Source organism: Hypanus sabinus, chromosome 2, assembly GCF_030144855.1.
Source record: "Hypanus sabinus isolate sHypSab1 chromosome 2, sHypSab1.hap1, whole genome shotgun sequence".
Taxonomy (NCBI): domain Eukaryota; kingdom Metazoa; phylum Chordata; class Chondrichthyes; order Myliobatiformes; family Dasyatidae; genus Hypanus; species Hypanus sabinus.
In genome coordinates this window covers 88,411,584-88,434,543 of record NC_082707.1, presented here as the reverse complement: position 1 = coordinate 88,434,543, position 22,960 = coordinate 88,411,584, and the positions used below count along the sequence as shown (strand labels likewise).

Genomic DNA, 22,960 nt, shown 5'->3' with positions numbered 1-22,960 from the left:
GTGACAACTTCCCCTATATCTGGATACACTGATCCTTTTTTTTGCACTACCTTACTTTCCCTTTTCTATTTATGATTTATATTTTAAAATTTTTATTATATTTACAATCGATTTGTACACCAGGGAGCGCGAAGTGTAGAATCAAATATTGCTGTGATGATTGCATGCTCCAGTATCAATTGTTTGGCGACAATAAAGTAATAGTAATATTCCTTTGTGTTATGCTTCATCTCACTGAATTTAGGATCTGGTGTAGTTCCAGCTAGTTGAGGTTGTAGGTAGTCAATTTTACATTATTCTCCTGTAAAATATAACTGTAATTTCTGCTCTTATCTCTGGTTTTAATTTTCAATTGTATATCATTTTACATTCATAGTTTCTATTTCATAGTTTACTAGCCTATCCAATTCAGGTCCCCAATTGTCTTTGGACTCAAGCCATCCATTTTTTTTTTGCCACCCAAATTCTTTCCTGGATTGGGGTGGCAAGAACCAATATGTTTTCAACTTTTTCTTAATTTTCTTAACAAAACTTCCCTGATTCTCAGAATGAGAGAATGGAAAAAATCCATCTTGTTCAAATCTATTGTAATCTACTTGGAAAAAGCAGTTCCAATCTATTTGGAACAGCAGTTCCAATCTCAAATCTTCCTCAGATCAGAATTACCACATTCATTGATCACCAGGTCTCCAAAATTGGGAACATCATCTACATCAACTGTTATGTGCCAGTGATGATAATATTCCTGTTGCTCCCCCACAACTTTCAATTGGGGACATGGTACCATCCACTTTTATTTGGAGAAATCAGCATCCTGTATACTGATGGCTTTGTTTTGTCTATAATTTTCATGGGGCCCTGCAAACCTTGGATTTAGAAATGAGGTGGGTTTGTGCATTTTAATTGTCACTTTCTCCTGGACTTAATTCTATGGGACAACTTTTGGTCCAAGTCAGCTTTACTCTGTTGCCTCTTCTTTCATAGTTGATGGTTGCCAGATAATTGGTCTCTTTTGCCATCTCTGCATATGATTGTATCCACTTTTCTGACACTATTCCATCTAATATGTACTGAAACATCTGGCTACTCACTCCTCCCCCACCTTTTAGAAAGCCATAAACCAAATCAGAGAAGTCTCTGACACTGGCAGCTGGATGGCAATATATCATCCAGGTGTGTTTATTGCATACAAAGAACCTTGTCTCTGCTGCTCTGACTGGAATCTGCTGACACCACTATTGTCCTCTTCTCCCCACTTCACTTCAAGCCACAGAGATGCACTTAATGCCTTTGACCTGTTACTGCGGCTCCTTCCAGTAGGTACCCCGCTCATAGCAGTGTCCAAAATGCTAAACTTATTATTGAAGGGAATAGCCACAGGGGTACTCTGTACTGGCTGCCCATTTCCTTTCCCTCTGCTGACAGTCACACAGGTACCTGCCTCCTGCAACTTAGAGGTGGCTACCTTCCTGTAGTTCTTATCTATCACCTCCTCAGTTTTCCATTTAAGTTGGAGATCACAGAGCTGCAGATTATTTATTAAACGATCTCTGATGAGCTACAGTTCTGTGCAGCTGATGCAGATGTGGTATCCGGGATGCTGGAGGTCTCCCAGAATTCCCACATCTCAGAAAAAGGATCATAACACAGAACCTGGAGCCATTCTCCCTGCTCTAACTATGTACTAACCAAGAGAGAGTGAAGAAGAAACAAAAGAAACTTAAATGGAAATAATGGGCTGCCACATAATTGGCCTCTTTCTCTATTTCTACATCTGATTGTACCCACTTCTCTGACACTATTCCATCTAATTTGGGTTCTGACAAGTCAAATCATAACATGTCCTCCAAATCTCTCACATCTCTTGTCATGTGCTTATTGGGGTGTATAACACTGTATTCTTTGTTATCATCAGTTCATAAGGCAAAACTACCTGCCCTGTTCTTCCATTTTGTTGCATTATTTTGACTATATTTTTTAATGTTCCTTTGGTACTTTCCACAATTGCACTAGACTGTGAGTTATAGGGTATGGCAATCTCTGCTTGATCACAAAAAGTGCCATGACATCTTACATTATGAGGGAGGGCTGTAAAATGTGTGCCTTGATCCAATTTGATACGCTGAAGTAATTCCCAGTGAGTGAAAACCCCTTCTAATAAAATTTTTGAGTGGCTTTGGCCATGTTTGTCTTCATTGGGAACACGTCCACCGAGCCAAGACACCTGTATCCTTGGTGGGTAGCAAATGTCCAGCGTAATATCTCTGCAAGTTCATCCAAGGTCCCTTTACTGTTATGGTAGGTCACAGGGCTCCTTTCTAACATTTCTATCAGGAATGTATTGCGCACAAATCAAGCAAGCCTTGACATGGTGCTCCACACTGTCCTTCATCCAAGGCCACAAACACATCTCCTTTATCTTTTCCAGGGTGCTATTGGTTCCCTGGTGTACTCATAGATTGTGGTACCAATGGATCATCATTTTTCTTCCTTCCTCTGGGAGCACAAACTTCATTTCATGATGGACTACTTCATCCATGACACGTATGTCCTTTTGCTCCTTGTATGTTTCTGACCCTGCTCCATCTATTAATTTTTTAAATTCTTTATCTTTCTTCTGCTTCTCAATTAAATTTATGACCTTAAACTATTCCTTCTGTCTTCCCATCTCTGTGGCTGCCATTCCTGCCAATTTAAAGCACCTTGCTTTACTAACTCATCAGCCTTCCTATTTCCCATAGAGAACAGCTTTGAGTGAGCCGTCACCTTTCTGAGTCCGTATTCTTTCCCCTTTGCTTCCTCAAGTATATACAGCGATGGAGAAACAGATGGGAGGGGCTTTCCAACATCTGAAATAAATCCTCTTGCTTCCCACAGAGGCAAATATTCTGTTAGGCAATTACAAACGTAAGTACTATCAGAGTTGTATGGCTGATCCAGGTGGAAAACATTCTGGGTGACTAAGCACAAATGCCACATTTACTAATTCTGCTGCCTGGGCACTCATGATATTGGGTAAATTGAGGTTATGCTCCACCTTTTCTAGCTGTCGTGATCCTGTTCATATATGCCACCTCCAGTTCTTCTCTCACCCATCTGTATTGACGAGAGGGCATCTACAAAAATTTTTTAAATCGGGTTTTTCTTCCATTGTGTCTGTGTCCTTCGTCATTACTTTGTCTGATCTTCCTCTACTCCCTCATTATTTTGATACAAATGTTTTCTTGGGTTAATCTGCTGTTATATACTGACACCCATGAGGTTCTCCAGTACAATGAATGTTATCTGCAAAGAAGGTAGAAATGTTGATACCGTTTATAACTACATCTCAACCCTGTAGTGCCAAGACTGACTGAACAAGATATTTTAATTTGAACATCCAGCAGCTGGTGTTAAATTGAAATTCTTAATTAACTAGCCACCAATGAGTAATTTCCTTGAATGCCTATTTCCCTTTGAAATGTGAGCATCTCATATTCAGAATAGAAATGCACGTATTTCCATCTGAACCTAGATTACACAAGGCCAACGTGTAATCCAGGATCCTCTCAAATCAATTCCTTCGAAAACAAATAAAGAAACGCAAACCAAGAACAGAGTCAAGACGAAAGACAAAATTCCATGCTTGCACTGTTCTTCCTTCAACCTTCCCCAATAACTGCAAAACTTATGTAACCCCCTGGTTCGCCTCAGGCTCGCTCAGCTCGTTCTTGTCTAGGGGGAGCAGCCTTTGGCTCCACCAAACTGGGTAATCAGCTTGTGTGGAAGCTGTGTGATGTCCCAGCCCCACCAAAGAACAAACAGGACACCATATGCGATTAAATAATTACAATTTTTAAAGATTACTGTAACTAATTAATAACCATACAGTATATGAAGGAAAATAAAATAAAGAAAAGGCGCCAAACTTATCAAAGTCCAAACCACTTCGTGCACAACCATTGGAGCTCAATTACTGATGTCTTCTGGCCACCATTCGATCCCCTCCGAACTCCGACTCTCAGCTCAGGACCACCCGAAGTGGCCAGCCAAGCACATCTATCTTCGTCTCCTCTCCTCGGGGTACCTCCTGGCCTCGGATCCCCGCTTGGGTCCATTGCTCACCCAGTTTACAGCATCGAGTCCTCTCTCTCTCACCCCCTCACGCCGACTCCCCAGAAGCCCGCCAACAATAGTTTACAGACCCAGAAGTAAGAACAACATTAATCCCAATTGGTTTACAAAGGAATACAATTCTTGTTATCAGTAAATTTTAACCCAAACAAGCTTCCAGCGCTCTCTTGCAACAAAGAAGCATTCCTACTTTTAACAAAGAAGCCATTTTGATTAACATACGCAGCAAGAAATAAAAAAAAGAAACCCCCCCCCTTTACACTCTCCCCCCAGCAAATAAAAGTCATGTCTTCATGACTATTAAATAACTCGCCCACTCTTCCTGCCAACACAAACCCTAACCCAGGCACGAGCAGTGACATTGCTTCCCAAAGAGTAAACCTCACGCGCTGTTCCTCAGGCGCTACATAGGCCAACTTCTCTTGGAGTTTCCTAACCCTCTGAGATCTCTGTACCCCCTTACCTAAACCCTTCAGGCTTGGACACAACTGGGGATACCTCGGGCCCGCTACCAACTCCTCTCTTAACCTCTCACTCATGCCCCCCACAGCACACAGCTAACCCTCCCCACTACACCTGACTCAGTGGGAGAAGAGCCAAAGGTATCTTCCTCAATCGAGGGAAAGTCAGCAAAAGGCAGCATATACCACACATCCAGCACATCATCCTTCAAATCCCTATTCTTCCTCATTTCTGCGATCGGTAGCTGCTGTTTGATCTTCTCCAAATGCAAACACGTGGCCTGCACTGCCCCTGCAGTCTCTTCAGCCTCCTGCAATCGAGATATCAGCTTCTTCTCTGTCCCCTGCAACTCTCGCCACAGGCTCAGCAGTTCTGACTCATGCATCCCGGCCTTCTCAATCTGGGACACAATTATTTCAACAGCTTCTTCCATACTCAACCTGAAAAGCAGCAGTTAAAGATTGGTCAGCCTCCAGTTCAGTGTTCACTGCACTTCTCTCCAGCTTCTTCCTCATGACTTTTTCCAGATCAACTTTCTCCAGTCTCTCCATCTTCATTTCAAACTTGATTCCGTAGAGACAGTCACTCACAAGCTGCGACCTTCGCCAGCCCTGGCACATGTCCAGAAAACACTTTAAATCTGTAGTTCTCAGCTGCTCCTGCAACGACCTCACTTCATATTTTCCCGAGGCAAATCCAAATACGAGGTCATCCACATCTGCCAAAACGCCAAACATCTCCACATCCCCCATGGTCTTCCACATGCCCCACGGGGAGGTTGCAAGGGCTCTGGATATGCCCTGTGGCATCTTTTCGGACCGGAAGAATCCTAGGGAACTTATAATGGCCGTCTTCTCCTTGTCGGCCTCACTCATCGGGATCTGGCAACATCCACTCCTCAGATCCAGCACCTTAAGCCACTGCGCACCACTCAGACAGGCCATCGCCTCTTCGGCCCTCAGGGCCATATTCTGATCACTGACAGCGCGCCTCTTCAACGCAATATAATCCACACATATGCTGCCTACATCTTCCATGGCTGTAGGTGCCAGTCACCGCAACCTCTCTCTCACCGAGGTGTCTTCAGCGGTCAACGCCCCTCCCTCATGGTATCTTGCAGCGTCCTCTAAGAGGGTCTCACCCTCAGATACTTCCCCCAGGCTGTACCACCATTGGCTCTCATTTAAATTCAGTACAGGCCCAATGCTGCTACACGTCTGCACAAGCAGCTCGAAACTCTAGGTGCATTGACAATGCCTCCAAATAGCGCTCACCCGCCTCCTCCTGGCAGGCCCCCAAGCACATCAGCAGGGTATTGGCCCTCTCCAGAACAGAAACGCTGCCCATCTCAACAGTGTCCGGATACATCAGCATTAACGATTCACAAACCTCAGTCACCTGTAAGAACTCCATTTTCACTAACCAACAACCATCGCCTGGATAATCACCGGCACTGGTACCCCAAATCTCCAGTGTCCTCAATGTCGTCAAGGGTAAATGCTTTCAATAACGGTTATAAAACCAACTGTACAGTAACTTAACCAGCACCCCAGTGTCGAGGATGGCTTTAACTTGGCTTCCATCCATCCGTAACGACACCTGAGTGCGTGGTCCCTCTATGCCTTCAGGAATAGGGTCTGTTCCTTTTGGGAGTTCCTTGGTACATTGCTGGGAACGTGCTCCCCCAGAGACCCCAAGCCATTCCCCCACTGGGCCTCCTCTAAGTTTCCCGACATCTCTCGGATCAACTGAACAACTGAGGGAGGAGCTGATTCCCTCGACAGATCTCCCTGGCACCGCAAGCAATTTATCTGCCCCCCTGGCCAAAAGGGATACCCTAAAAACTTTCCACCAATCTCCTGCCACAGATATGGTAAGCCCCCCAGCTGCGGCATTTGACTTCCAGTCGAACCAAACGCATTTTCCCACACTTTCCCAGAACTGGCAGCTGTTATTTCGAGGTAATTGTACGCGATAGTTCTAACAACATCACCAGCCCGCCTACTCAAACTTTCAACCAATCCCTGTCGCTTTCCCTCAGCCAAGCACTGCCACGCACCCAACAACTGAGAGGGGCCCACCATAGCTGGAACATACCCACCAGTCCTTCCCCACTCTTAACAGCATGGACAGCCCATTGCCCCACCACCATTTCGTCAACGCTAGTCGGAACTCGAACAACGCCCTCCGGGGTACCAACAGCCACCCCACCCAACACACATGCAGAGATAACCAGCAATCACACACCCGCAAAGGCGCACCAGCTCTTCGCTGCAGACATAATTTAAAGAGGGTGATCACACAGCTGAAACAGAAATCAATCCCGGATGAGCCCCCACAATGTAACCCCCGGGTCGCCTCAGGCTCGCTCAGCTCGTTCTCGTTTAGGGGGAGCAGCCTTCAGCCCCACCAAACTGGGTAATCAGCTTGTGCAGATGCTGTGTGATGTCCCCGCCTTGCCAAATAACAAACAGGACACCATATGCGATTAAATAATTACAATTTATAAAGATTACTATAACTGATTAATAACTATACAGTCTATATGAAGGAAAAGAAAATAAAGAAAAGCCACCAAACTTATCAAAGTCCAAACCACTTCGTGCACAACCGTTGGAGCTCAATTACTGAAGTGTTCTGGCCACCATTCGATCCCCTCCTAACTCCAACTCGCAGCTCTGGACCACCCGAAGTGGCCAGCCAAGCACATCGATCTTCATCCCCTCTCCTCCGAGTACCTCCTGCCTTGGGCCCCTGCTTGAGGTCCATTCCTCACCCAGTTTACAGCATCACATCCTCTCTCTCTCACCCCCTCGTGCCAACTCCCCAAAAGCCCGTCAACAATAGCTTACAGACTCAGAAGAAAGAACATTAATCCCAATTGGTTTACAAAGGAATACAATTCTCATTATCAGTAAATTTTAACCCAAATAAGCTTCCAGCACTCTCTTGCAACAAAGCATTCCTACTTTAAAAAAACAAAGAAGCCATTTTGATTAACATACACAGTAACAAAGAAAAAAAAAGAAACCCCCTTTACACTTAAAACAGTTAATTTTCAATATGTCACAGGGGGACATGTAGACTGGACCCAAATGTAGGATGCAGGAACTGATGTACTAGGAGCAGGACAGGAACAACTTAAAGGATAGAACAAGATGGGGAGACCGTGGTGTGCATGAGGGACGTGGCATTCAAAAGTGATCCTGAGGTTCAGAGATAGTTCGTAGCGAGGGAGGACCTTGGCTGGGCTAGAGGATGGGTCTATGGGACAAGGAATGCTGGGAGGATAGCCACCTGGATGGGCCACATAACTCCTGGGCAGGACCCAGCCTCCCAGGCAGGAACACAGGGGCCTGGGCAGGATGCAGGGCACAACCCATCAGAAGCAAGGGGTAGGAAAGGTACAGAGTCTTCTGGGAAAGCCACATAACTTCTGGGCAGGGCCTGGCCTCCCAGGCAGGAGCACAGGGGCCTGGACAGGTTGCAGGGCACCTGGGCAGGTGTGGTACACCACCCATCAGAAGAAAGGGGTAGGAAAGGGTCAGAGTTCCCCACTGGGCAACAGCAGTCCAGCCAGGCTTACCCAACAGAGGCAAGGGATCAGAAGGGAGCTCAGTCTAGGGTGGCTACAAGAATGGACTTACAGAACTAGTTGATTAACAGTGGGTACTCCAAGCCAGGATGAACAGAACAAGCAGGACAAACATGATTCACAGGTCAGAACAGGGTAAACAGGGTAACCAGTACAACCAGGTCAGAATAGGATAAATAGGGTGACCAGTGCAAACAGGACAACCAGGTCAAAACAGGATAGACAGGCAAACAGCATAACAGTGAGAACAAAGTGAACCAGACAGACTAGCACAAACAGTACAACCCCCAACTACACTCAGTCCCAGAGCCCCTTATATACACCTCCCAGCCGATAGGCATCATGTGCATCTCCTTAAGCCAAGATGATCCTATTTGGGCTTAAGGGTGAAAGGAGGAATGGCTACAAGACCCAGAGTCCGGAGTCCGTGGACCGGATCAAGACCCAGAATGCGGGATCCGGGCAGGACCATAACACACTAAGAAAAACTTTTACACATTTTCTGAAGAACCAAAGAGAAGAAAAATAACTGCTTTGTGGTGGCCGCTGACACATTAACACATTAATACAATCACTTCAGGGCACAATGTTTTTAAAACTGTTCTTGCTCTCTCTTTCTCTGTCTCACATACAGACACATTCTTTCAAGTGAACTCACATGTGGCTACATTTTACAAAATTAAAACATACAAATCATTCACTCTTCAAACCATTCCAGAAAATCTCTTTACCTAAGGGTTAAACCATTGCCAAAATATTGAGCAAATGCATTACTCTCAAAATTTAAAACAAAGAATTCTCATCATGCAGAAGTAAAGAACATTTTGCAAGTTTAAAGCATGAGATCCCCACATTAACCAAAATTCCATCATGTTCTGACCCTTCTGTTCTTACAGAAACATCTGCATGATGCTAAGCTAGGGCATATCATCTGTGATGTTACCTGGGGTCGTCAGGTGCTTCGGGTCTATCAGCATAATACATGCTCACCCAGGTGCCCCAACCGGGGTTGATCAGACCCCGGCCTGTGCCCTAGCAGCAACCCACGGATCTGCCCTCTTTATCCAGAGCCATCTTGATGTTTTCTCTGCTGCATCTGTGGTGGTAGAAATGGCTCTCCTTCTTCCCTCTCCCGTGATTCCAAGTGCAGTGTGTAGTTGCAGAGTGACTGGCCTGCAAAGCCATGACACCCGACCTCCACGGGCCAACACATTGCTTCCCAGCCTCTTCTTTGGCAGTTGTTCATCAGATCCTCATACTTGGCTGTTTTCCGCTCATTGGCCTCCTCCGTGCATTCTTCCCATGGAACTGTAAGCTCAAGCATAAGAATGTGCTCTGATGAGTCGGACCACAACACAATGTTGGGCCGCAATGTAGGCTCTGTGATGTGGGGAGAGAAATGCAGCTGTTTTCCCAGGTCTGCTTTTAGCTTCCAGTCCTGCGCAGTGAAGAGCAACCCTCTTGCTTTCTGGTGTTCTGTTAGTTTTTTTCCACTCTTTGACAAAGCAGATGGTATACTTGGCCGGACTTGTTTTCCGGCAGATGTTAAGGGTGCTGCAGATTGTCTCAGCAATTGTCCGGAGGACCTGGTCATGCCACCTTCGATAACGGCCATCAGCAAGAGTTCTGGGGCAGCGGCTGGGAATATGCTCTAGTGTACCAGTCTTCTCACAGAGGGGGCAAGCTGGTTGTTCAACAAAGCCCCTGCCGTGCAGGTTGGATGGGCTAGGAAGGACGTCATAAACAGCCTGGATAAGGAACTTGATGCGGTGTGGATCCACCTTCCAGAGGTCGTTCCATGTGATCTTTCACCCGACCACCTGTTCCCATTTGGTCCGGGCTCCTTGCTGTTTCATTGCCACTGCTCTGCAGGTCCTCTCCTCCTCCACAGCTGCCCTTACTTCATTCTCATTGCTCTTTCCCTTGTGCTTTGTCAAAATGGGGAACTTCAAGGCTTCCAAGTCCAACTCTTCCCTTGGCAACTGCCCCCGCCAGCTCTTTGTGGCGCAGTCGCGCCTTATCTTCTGCTCTTCACTTTCTTCCAGTTCTCACTGCCACTCTTGCTCTGGCAACCTCCAGATCTGAAGATTCCTGGAACTCCAGCACCTCTCTTGCTCGCAAAACCTTGAACTTCTCCTCGATGGATTTCAGGGGAGCTTCAGTTTGCAGTTATTCCTGTACAGAGCGATGCTGCTGATGTTCCTTGGTAAACCCAGCCATCTTCAGAGGAACCGACAGTCTCTAATTCAGCAACAGTGGAAATTGGAAACTCACAGAGGAGCATTGGCCAGAGGATTCCTGGTAGTATACTGTGCTGGTAAATCCATGCCTTAAACCGCCCTGGAAGGCCAGTCCTCTCACCTCTTGCAACCATTGTTCAAACTCCCCACAGGTGTTTCCTATTGCCGCTTTATCTCGGAGTGTTGCAACAAACATCTTCCCAAGACTTTTAACAGGGTTCTCTGTGATGGTAGGAATTGGAATATCCTCAATAGAGAAACAAAATTTCTCCTGTACGCTCTCCTTCTTCAGCGCTACAGATCTTGATTTTGCAGGCTTAAAAGACATCCTTGCCCAGCTCATCAACCTTTCCAGCCCCTTAAGAATCCACCTACACCTGGCACTGACTCCGTAGTCCATAAAGGCTCAAATTGGTGGTTGGCAGATCCCAGATCTTAATATCGGGCCTTGACACTCTGGCTCTGCAGATTTTACCAGCATGTTCATTGCCAGGACAAAAAAGGTGATTGAGATGGTGCAGCCTGTGATGATACCAATCTCCAGCCTGCACCAATCTGATGTTATTGGCCCTGTTGAGACTCTCAGGTGGAACTCGTTGTAGTAGTCCGTAAGGAGGTCTCTGATTCCCTCAGGAACACGGTGCCTCTTCAGAGCATCTTCAACAACCTTCTGGGGGATTGATCCATAGGCATTGGCCAAATCCAACCACAAAATCACTAAGTCATCCTTATTCCCTCTGGCCTCTCTCCGGAGCTGTGTGATGACTCCAGTGTGTTCCAAGCAGCCTGGTACCCTTGGAACACCACCCCTCTGGACGGAGGCATCAATGTAATTGTTCCTCAGGAAGTACTCTGTTAGGCGCTTTGCCACCTCGCTGAAGAAGATCTTACTTTCAACACTCAGCAAGGATATTATCCTAGACTGGCCGATGTTCTCGGAGTTCTCTTCTTCTGGAATCCACACTCTGTTTTGCATACTTCCATTGTTTGGGTACTTTGCCTCTCTTCCAGATGACTTTGAGGATTCTCCACAACAACCTGAGGAGTTGGGGGCAGCATTTGTAGGTGTTGTAGGTAGTGCCACTCGGACCAGGTGCTGAGCCAAATCTGGCTCTCTTGACTACTTGCTAAACCTCCTTGAAAAGAGGCTCTTGAAGGTTGAAAGCCTCTGTTGGTTCTGTGGGGGCGATGAGGGCATCACAGCCTCCCAGTTCAACTTCTCTGTCCGGGTTACTGAAGGTGCTTCAAAGATGGTGGTCCATCTGTTCCTCTGTGCAGGACAGCTTTCTGCTTCTCTTCTGACCCAGCAGCTGTTTGGTGAACTGAAATGTGTTACTGATAAATGCAGACCTTTTCTGTGCTCCTTCTCTCCTGCGCCTCTGATGTTGCTCCATTCTTCTCGGAGTTAAGATCCTTTTCCTCAGCATCACACGCAGTGCTTCCAGTGGTGCCCTGTCCTCACGGGTTGCCAGTTTATGTTGTTGCTCGAGCGCTTTGAGTTATTTCTGGATGTTGTGGATTTTGGTGGCTCTGTTGTTTCTAACATATAGCTGTTTGGCCCAATTCTCTTCCTCCGTACCAAATCTTTCTGCTGCCATAGTTAAGATCGCTGTTGTCATTATTTGCAATCTCCTCTCCACACCACCTTTGGCCACTGTTTCCAACACTAGATCTCTGTCCTCATCAAATCTTTGCCACTCTGCTTTCTGGCAGGCTTTGGGACATCTAATTCACATGGTCTGAGATGTGATGTTGTCTCCCGGACATCCCACATCCAACACCCAGTACAGAACACCGACCTCACAGACATACTTCCTGTTCCTATTCTTCACAAGATCGACATGTTATCACTGAAACCCCATTGAGCCAACGCCTTTTTACTATGATTCCCCTCTACTCTGATACCTGTTCTATAAAGATGTCATCTTAAATTCTTCCCACCTGTCTAATTCGATGATGTCCACATGCCTGTGCAGTCGTGCTTTGACAAAACAGTTGAAGAAAAAATGATCTCCTTTTAAATTACTCCCACCGATCTAACTCAATAATGTCTACATATCTCTGCTGTGAGAACATGATTTGTAGGCTCCTTGAAAGTGAGTTTGTAGGTTGTGGAATAAGTTCAGATTTAGGGTGAGTGAAGTGATCCACACTGTCTCAGGAGCTCAATGGTTGTAGGGTAACAATGTTCCTGTACATGGTGGCATGGAACCTAAGGCTACAGCATATCCTGCCCAATGGTAGCACTGAGAGAAGTGCCTGACCTGGATGGTGGACATTCTTTTTTTTTTCATTCTTGATGATGGATGCTGCTTTCTTGTGTCAGCGCTGTTTGTAAATGTACTGGATGGTGATGGGGGCTTTGCCTTCGATGGATTAGGCTGCATCCAACACTTACTGTAGATGTCTCCATTCCTGAGAATTGGTGTTTCCATAGCAGGCTGTGGTATAACCAGTCAAGCCACTCTCCACTGTGTGGGTAGGGAGGTTTGTCAAGGGTTTTGATGATGTGTTGAACCTGTCAAAACTTCTAAAAGAGTAGAGGTGCTCTTGTGAGAGCTGGTCAGTGGTAAGTGGATCCAGATGAGAAGGGGTTGATGGTGTGAGTAGGGATGGGAAGTGTGGACACAGAATCAGAATCAGTTTTATTACCTCTGACAAGTGTCATGAAATCTGTTGTTTCTCAGCAGCAGTAGGTATGATAAATTCTGATGTTATGATATTATGATAAATTAGAAAAGAAATGCATAGTGCATAATAAGACATAATACTACATAAAAAGAAAAGGCAAGAAATGGTGTAGAGCAATAGTTTCTTTGCTCTCCAGCAAGCATCTAAAGTTCTGTATAGCTCACATGGTGAGAACTTCCAGATGTCCAAATTATCCTCTTTATAGTACACCATATATTGTGGTGGACTGTGAATTGCCAACAATTTTTCTGAGGCAGAAAAATATGACCAGCATTCCAAATCAGCATTCACAGGGGACATTGTCAGTCTGTGTGTATACTTCATGTCTAAATCTAGTGTGAATGGTGTGTACTGTAGACAGTTCAAATTCTGAGGTTGACGAGTGATATGATGAAGATATCCAAAATAATAAGGGGAATAGCGAGGGCAGATAGTAAAAAATACATAAAATAAACTGGTATTATACAAAGGAAATGCCTGAGTTTATGTTAAGACTGTGGTTGCAATCTGGAATAAGAAAGTAATGGAGGTTAGTACTCTCATAGTATTCAAGAAGTGTCTAGACCAGGGGTCGGCAACCCGTGACTCCAGAGCCGCATGCGCCTCTTTCATCTCTGTGCTGCGGCTCCCCGTGGTTTGTTAGTTTTTGAAATGTAATTCAAAAATTGAGATTATGGTGATCTTGTACAATCTAAATAAAACATTGTGACAACCCCATTTCCTGGCACATCTGAACCGGCTCACAATTAGCCACCGTTCCGGCTAAGGGAGATAGCCTACAGGGGTTTGTGAGTACGTGTCTTTTGGAGCATCCGCGCCCACGGGGGGTGGGTTGAGGGAGGCTTTAAAGCAAGGCTGTTTAGTTTGAATAAAGTTATCTTTGACTGCAGTGTCGTTATTTTAGCGCTGCGTGTAGCACACTGCCACAACATGTTTTTTATCGCTATTAATATACGTCACCACTGCCAATCCCTGACACCCGCCAGTGAGTGATTTCTTTTAATTTTTCAATCGAAGGTAGGCTAACCATGGAGTAACCTTCAACCCAATGTCTTTTTTCAGATTTCAAAATGTTTTTGTTGCATACAGAAATGTAATTTCATTTTCTCTGCAGGAGTTCATCAATTTCATAAATGCAACACATTATAGTTTGTTTATACATAGCATAAAGGCAAAAAAAAAACACATTGTATGCAGTGTTATTTCATTTTAAATGTCAAACGTGTTTTGTGGCTCCCAGTGTTTTCTTTTCTGTGGGAAATGGGTCCATATGGCTCTTTTAGTGGTAATGGTTGCCGACCCCTGGTCTAGACAAACTCTTGAATTGTCAAGATGGAGAAGGCTACAGAGCAAATGCAGGTAACTTGCGCAGGAAAGGCAGGGGTCCCCAACCTGGGATCCATGGAGAGGTCCATGGCATAAAAAGGGTTGGGATCCCCTGGTAGCGGGATATGGGCTAAATGCAGGCAAATGGGATGAGGTCGGTTAGGCAGATTTGTGCTAAAGGACCTGTTTATGTGCTGTAAAACTGTTTAATTCTGGACTGTATGACTCCAAATGGGATTAGTGTAAATGAGTGCAGTCAGCTGATGGATGAGATGTGCTGAATGACTTGTTTCTACCTTTACAATACTGCAACTTTCTTTCTCAGTGAGGAACAAAGGTGACAGGTTAAAATTCTTTCCCAAGGAGTGGAACCACCAAATTAATCTGGATTGAGGGACAGCTCTGGAGTATATTTACAGGGGTCTTTGGATGGAACATTCCTCTTCTTCAGTGTGGGATTGTGTGGAGCGAACATTTCACACATTCCCTCAGTGTACTGGTTGCAGTGTTTTTGTGTGTTGGCTGCAGCCACTGCACACTGCGCTGTCTGACTGAACTGTCATTAGCTTCAGCAAGAGCCAGAGTCTGGACAAGAGATGTTTTAGAAAAAATAAAAATTAACATAAAATATCAAAATTGTCTTTATCCATTATACCACAGGTAAAACCAGAGAAGGAGAGGTACTGGGCACATGTACTTGCTGATGGCTGCAGATTGGCACTGCTCTGGAAATATGGGGGAACCTACCTGGATACTGACATTATATCACTGAGGTCTATGCCGTTTGCCAACTTTACATGTCCAGAGAGCCCAGGAACATTCAGTAATGGGGCACTTGGTTTCTATCATAAGCATCATACATTTTTATGGAATTGCATGGAAGATTTTGTGGCCCATTACAATGGGGATATTTGGGGTCAACAGGGTCCTCAACTGATCACCCGTGTGCTGAAGAAATGGTGCAATACTAGTAAACTAGCCACCTTCATTGGCAAGGAATGCAATGGCATCTCTATATGGATCACAAAACGTTTCTATCCAATCTCATATTCAGCATGGGAGAGGTACTACGTTCACTGGGAAAAGGGGAATATAGAACGGGCCTTCTCCGCTACATTTGGAGCACATGTCTGGAATTATATGAATTCCAGAAAGAAAAAAAGTATTGTTGCTGGAAGTGGATCATTAATTGAAAACTTTTTCCAACTGCATTGTCCAATCACATACAAAAATTTAATTCAATCCAGAAATAGTACCGCGTCAGTTAAGACTTGATATTGTACAATGATTGACAAAATGAAGTAGACACATTTCCCAAAATTTCACTTTATAATTTATAAGAAAATCCTTTGAGCATATTTGTAATCCATGAAACACTTTTTGTCATACATAGTCTTCAAAGAACATCTCGTCCAATCTAGATACCATGCAGTTCAGTTGCCAAATATCAATCAGACAGAAATATCAATTAATTTCCCACTGCAGGTTTGTAAAATGTAATCTTGAATTGAGATCAGATGGCAGTGACCATGCAGGAGGTGTCTCACATTTAAGTCAACACAGAGCAGAAAGCAGCAGGATTTGACAAAACATTCATGTGAATTATTTGAGAAACAAAAAGACAAAAACTTTGAGAAAATCATTCACTGTGTATTGCTGCATTTAGATTTGTCATAACGTTATTTGGTTTTGTATTTGGAAGAAGGATAATTATGATTGTGTGCTGACAGAGTCAAGAGTGGCTAAGCACATAGGAAGATTTCCATGAAGAACATAATTAAATTTCAAAGGTTGAATGGTTCAATTTAATATCAGAGAATGTACATTATACAGTACTGTATACAACCTGAAATCATCCCCTCCCCCCACTTTCTGCAACAGAAACATCAACCCCCCACCCCCCCCCACCAATTTGGGGTAATAACAAGACCCCAAAGACCATGATCTGGAGTCCGTCAAAAAAACTACTGTCCATGCCAACACTTTGACATCACAACAGGCACCTCTCTCACTAATGAGGGAGACGGAGAGATATCACTCCTGCCACAGTCAGAGGGGAGGCCAACAGCTCACTGATTCGATGTTATGATCTGCAGCATTGCTTATTCCAGTTCCTCCAACTCAAGAATCATCAAACTCCCTCTCAAGCCAGAAGTTACTAATAGGGACAAATTATAAAATGAAGTTTTCTGCATTGGGAAATATTTTTGCGGAGGAAAAGGTTAATTAAAAAAGTGATCATTTTTAACTTTGCAATGTGGGGATATGATTTGAGAGGACGAAGAACATCAAGTCACTGGCTTCCAGTTCACTTCAAATTGCTGGGCAGTCTCCAGATATGAATGTCTATTCATGACCGCAACACAGAATTTCAACAGTAACAGGATAAAGTGACTTTATTTTTTGTCCATTACTACTGAGTTTATAATTGATATTTAAAATGAGAGCTAAGATCACTAATCACAGTTGGTAAGGCATCTCATACAGGAAGTGTAACAATTCATGTCATTACTGCAAATCTGGTACTTTTGCAGTTTGGTATAAATTGAAAACAGTTAACGTGGCATCTGGAAACGCAATCGAAAATTGTAAAATCAAAATCAACTATCAAGTATATATAATAACAACAATAATAATATAGAGACTTTGAAGTACTTTGGTGTTCACTCCAACAAACAATGGAGTCGACATCTCCTTCCACTAGTCAAAGTGTGGAAACAGGCCAGTCACAGCTGTGTTTTCAGCCAGTTAGCCATTGGTCACTGAGCTGCAGCTCCAGTTCCCTAACATGGTCTGTAAGGAGCTGCAGATGTGTGTACTTCAAGCAGATATACAGCAGCTATTAGTGTGACTGGAAGTCTCCCAGATCTCTTACACATGGCATGAAGAACTGACCACTAACCCTGGATCCATTGTCACAACTCTAGCTAAGCAATAATAGACAAAGACAGAAATAAACTTTGAATAAGCTTACTGTAGCCAACACCTCTAATTTGGTGCCCTCACACAATGGCTGTTCCATCTAACCTCAGGAAGTAGTTTTGAAAGATCTCACTCAGAGATATCTGAAGCCTATCATAAAGTTCTAAAAGGTCCCTCTAGGACCCTGAACCTCTCATTCGCTTTCCACAAACATGCGACTGCACACAATATCTTACGCACACTGAGAAGTTCCAGAAGAGCCGGCTCACTTTCAAATTTTGTGCTCACTCTCAAACAAGAGAGTGCCAAAAATCACCATGGATACCACCATCCAGGCCATGCCCACTTTTCACTTGTACAGAACTTGAAGTCCCACTTCATCTGATTTAGGAACACCCACTTTTCTTCAATCAACCAGACCTCAGTGATGAGTACTACAGACCGCTTCTTGCACTGATTTTGTAGACTGGGAAAAATACACACTCAGGGCAACAAATACTTTATTGGGTCTTTAATTCCTTTATCTGTTTTAATGCAGAAAGAGTGTCTCAAAATAAAAACAACAAAATGAGTTTAAAGATGTGTATCAACAAGTTATATATGCAGTATGAAAATAACTAAAACAAAATATAAAAAACTAATATGAATGTGGCAACTCTATAAAAAAATAGAAACAAAATTTGAACCCCACCAGCCCTCTACCTTATACACATCAAAAATATGAATAAGTACATCTTTTCTTCACTGAGAGGTGTACTAACAATGGCACACATGTGCTTAACTTCCAAACATGCGTAGGCTAGACTCAAAAGAATTCTCTTTGCTCATACTATGTGAAGAGAAATTAATACTTCCACATTACTCCATTATGTTCACATTTGGTCATGAAACAATAAAGTTAGACCAAAATACACTTTAACAAAGATTTTTACAGTATATTGCCCTGTCGTTAAATTCACTAGAAAGACTGACATACTAAGCCAATAAGGAACTTTGCACAACCACACTATCCAGCGTTGATGCCTTACTTGCGAAATCTAAAGCATCCACATGTAAAGCATGTAAAATCACTGATATTCTAGATTTACAAAGTATAAGTGAATTTACATGGTTATTATCAAATATCATTCACCTTTTCTCACCAAACCTGGGAAAAGCAGCTCCCAGCACTTAACATTTATTCTAGAACATTGTTACTCTTCTTTCTACTCCACATGTGCATAATGACATCACCATTTTCTCTTTAAGTCCCGGGCAGCTATGTCATCATTACTAGGGAGAATGCATTAGTGCATTTTAACCATAAAAAATGATATTCAATGATCATCTGGTTACACTCGTCGTTGTTGTCATGGCTATCCCTCGAGTTCGAGGATGATGGTCATCATTCTGTTGATCTATCACAGAGCTAAGACGCATGTGCGTGTATTTGTTTAATGTGTACTTGATGTTGCACTCCAAGAAGTACACGATACTTCACAAATCAACCAACTGATTCCAATGGCATGGAAACCACGATGATTGGAGCTGATGGATTTGTTGCAGCCTTCATCTGTCTTCACAGCCATTGAGTTTGAAGTAACTTCATCGGCCTGTTCCACCGTTGAGGTTTTGGTTGGATTGTTCTTTGTCAGGGACCTCACCCTCGACCTTAGCACCATTGGTGACCCTACCAGGAGCAGAGCTCCAGACGGCATCGCTCTCGGGATCTCAGGACCACACAAGCTTCTCCACCACAACAAGGTGACAATCTTCACTACCATAGACTTGTCTTTTGTTGAATATTTTTCACCAATTTATGTAAATTTATGCTCTAGCTGCTGTCCAATCTCTGCTACTGTGAGCAAGTTTTTCATTGCATCTGCATTTCAATGTACTTGTGCAGTGAAGTGCATAATAAACACAACTTGATTTGATTCAACTTGAGAGTCTTCAAAGCATTCAATGGGATTTAATGATAGAATAATGACATTCCTCACTGAGGAGAGCAAACAGGTACTTCTTTGTTCAGGCTGTGGATACCTTTTCAAGTTGCCACTAAATCCCTTCATGAAATAATACATTGGTTTGTCTGGGTTTTGGACGCCATCAATGGTGTCAGCTCTACATTGTCAGTCAACTCCACAAACATAATCAGGAGGAAATCTGCAGATGCTGGAAATTCAAGCAACACACACAAAATGGGGGTGAAACGCAGCAGGCCAGGCAGCATTTTGTGTGTGTCACTTCCACAAACATAATGCTGGATTTCATGTCTGGAATTGTCTTTCACCTAAGAGATTCTGAAGGTGTAGATTTGAGTGAAATGAAAGCTGTCCAATTACCGGCATCTGTACATCACCTATGCTATTGTAAATATGAAGACCAGGAGACATCTCTTCTGCATGGAGGCCATGGTGTGGAGCTGAGATGTTTCTTCATACATTCCTTCAAAAGAGATACAAGCTTTTTTTCAATAAAATATGTTTTGCTTTATAAAATAAAGGGAAACAAATTAATCACATCATTGATGGCAGCAAATCATTCTTTACCAACGCCTTATAAGGTTTGAAAGGAAGTGAATGGGGCAGGCCACAATTAGTTGGTTAATTGAACACTTGGTAAATACTATAAAGATGAAGTTAGGTTTCAGTAGACCAAACATTATGTGAGTGGTCCAGTGTTAGATTAGAGAGGTAAGTCTTTGACTCATATAGGATTCAGCAAGGAGAAGCTATGGAAAGATTTTGGGTAAAATTCTTTTTTATTTTTCCTTTCTTATTCACTGTTAAAGCAGTGGGAATGCTTGGCAGGACAGTGGAATATTCCTTTTGTGGGATGGTGGAAGGCAGGGAGACCTCCAGTGAACCCAATCACTACACCTGCAAGAAGTGCATCCAACTTCAGCTTCTTCTTGATTCTGTTCTGGAACTGGAGCTGCAGCTGAAAGAGCTGCAGATCATTTGGGAGGCTGAGTGGCTGATTGACAGGACATACAGGGAAATCATTACACCTAAGGTGCAGCACATAGGTAATTGGGTGACTGACAGAAGGGAAAAGGAGATTGGCTTCCAAAGCAAAGTACCTATGTGGCTGTTTTTTCTCAATAACAGGAATACCACATTAGATACTGTTAGAGGGGATGAGTTAGCAGAGAATAAACACATTAGTCAGACTCCTGGCACTGAGTCTGGCTCTGTGGCTCAGAATGAAAGGGAGAAAAAGAGGTGAGCTGTAGAGCTAGGGATTTAGTGCTTAGGGAAACACACAAGAAGTTCTGTGGATGAGACAAGGATTACTGGATGGTAAGTTTCCTCCCAGATGCCATAGTTAGAGACATAGCTGAGTGAATCCACAGCATTCTTAAATAGGAGGGTGAGCAGCCAGAGGTTGTAGTCACATCATACTAATGCAATGGTGAGGAAAAGTTCAGAGGGTAAGGTGCAAAGTTGAAGGTCACAAGTTCCAGGGTTGTGATCTTATGATTGCTACTCATGCTGTGTGCCAGTGACGCCAAAATAGGAAGGTAAGACAGTTTATCATTTGGCTAAGGTGATGGTGCAGTGAGTAGGGCTTCTTAATATTAGATAATTGGGCTCTCTTCCATGGAAGGTGGGAACTGTACAGGCAGGGCAGTTTTCACAGGAATGGGAGAGGGACTAATATCCTTGTGGGAAGATTTGCTAGAGCTGAACTGTGGAAGGTAACTTTAAGTGAGAGTTGCTGAGCAAAGGAAAGCAGAGTACCAGAGCAGATAGTGAAATGTTTGCAGTTAGGATGTTGTCAAGACCCACACAAAACAGAAATAGAATGTCTGAGCTGATGACCTGTCATTGGATTGTCCAGTTTAGTCACAAACTGGAAAAAAAAACTGATTGTTATTGGTTTGATAGTGTTTGTAATAAATGTCCTGACTGTCAATGTGACATGAACAAACCACACTTTTTACAAGGAAAACATGATCTGGGTTTTAAATATCTACTTCAAGGATCCCGAGAAACCAATTGCAGGATATATATTTCAATATGGATCAATCAGAACATTGTTCTGGTATTGACTCATTGAATGAGTAATCCAATTTCCTGCTATCACCACAGAGCCCTGCAACTTTTTTCCTTCAGTGATATTTTGCTGAAGTTGTACAAGTCATTTATTTAGCTTCATCTCTACAGACACTGTGTCCATCTCCCAAGTAAATACAGATGCAAAAAGTCAATTTAAGTTAAATTGTTAATTTAAGCCATCTCTTTTGGCTCCATGCATAGATGGCCACTCTAATCTTCCAGCAGGCCAACTTTGTCCCTTGTTAAATCTGTAGAAGCTCTTGGGAACCTCCATGTTGTTTTCTAGAGCAACCTCATGTCTTCTTTTATCCTTCCTGATTTCTGGTTGCTACAGTCACTAGAAAACAACTGAAATCTCTTCCTCTTTGTTTATCAGACAGGGAGTCAAGGGAGTACAGACACAAAAACTCCAGCCTGTCACATCCACTGAGCACTGAACTTGTAGGGTATTGTAACCGTGGAAACACACAATGCACCATCACCAACATTGAGCTGGGGTTCTCTTTAAGAGGCATGATGATGTAATTACATAAAGTAGTTTTACCACACTTTGTGTTCAGTGTTTGGAGTATAATAAATCAGTTATGGTTTTTCCTTAAACATCAAATGCCTCTGTCATTATTATTTGCAAAAACCTACACACACATTTATGCTCTTCCCATTTGAGTCAAAGACTCTTGGAGTTATACAACACAGAAAGAGATCCTTCAGACACCTTGTCCATGCTGACCACTATGCCAATCTGACTTTATCCCATTTGCCTGTATTTGTCCCATATTCTTCTAAACCTTTCCTATCCATATTTGCATTAGTTCCATAACCTTCAATACTTCAGCAATTCAATTTTCTAGTTGCCTCTTAAACATTGTGAGAATACCTGCTTCCAATGCCTTCTCATTCCAGATTGATAGCATCTTCTAACCTTAAAACTATGTCCCCTTGTCTTAGACATCCCCAACATAGGAAAGGGAGTTCTGCTATCTGCCATGACTATGTTGCAAGGACATGGCAGTGGAAACAAACCCAAGTGCAGAACACAGGCATGGAGGCAGAGTCAGGAGGCATTATCAACATAGTAAGCATGGAGTCAGTATCCAGGAGCAATGCTTGAACTGGTAGTCTGAAGAACCATGAAACAAGGTTACTCACACCAGAGTCAACCAATGAACTGGCAGCTCCTTGTTGTGCTCACAGCGTTTTTATACTGCATTTGCTGATGGAAGACAGGTGTTTGTAGTTAGTGGAACCTGGGAATGATTGGAACTTAATGAGGTGATTAAGGCCCAATTCCTGAGGTAAATAGCCAGGTGGGCGATTGCCAGAAGGGACCATGACAGACTATTTCAATTTTAATTTTGTAAAACTCCATGAGGTCATACTCAGCATTCTCCATTTTGGGGAAAGTGCAGATCACTGGTGTTTGGGTTCTGGATTGATGTCCTCAGAGATGTTGAACTGCTGGGAGAGAGAATTGGGCTTTCTGTTCTTGTTGCTGGGATATCAATCTGGAGCTCATTCATCCTCACTCATGCATTACAAATCTGGTGACTTGTACAGGGTGGTGTCAA

General features: G+C 43.5%; 1 protein-coding gene across 1 annotated transcript in view; it reads left to right on the top strand.

The window, feature by feature from the left end:
- The window catches only part of LOC132403729 (alpha-1,4-N-acetylglucosaminyltransferase-like), a 43,353-nt gene that overhangs the window by 1,278 nt on the left and 19,115 nt on the right, over positions 1-22,960 (top strand). Inside the window, exons 2-3 of the mRNA XM_059987355.1 lie at positions 15,088-15,679; positions 20,123-20,359. Coding sequence (XP_059843338.1) covers positions 15,088-15,679; positions 20,123-20,359 — 829 coding nt within the window. The remainder of the gene's footprint in view (positions 1-15,087; positions 15,680-20,122; positions 20,360-22,960) is intronic.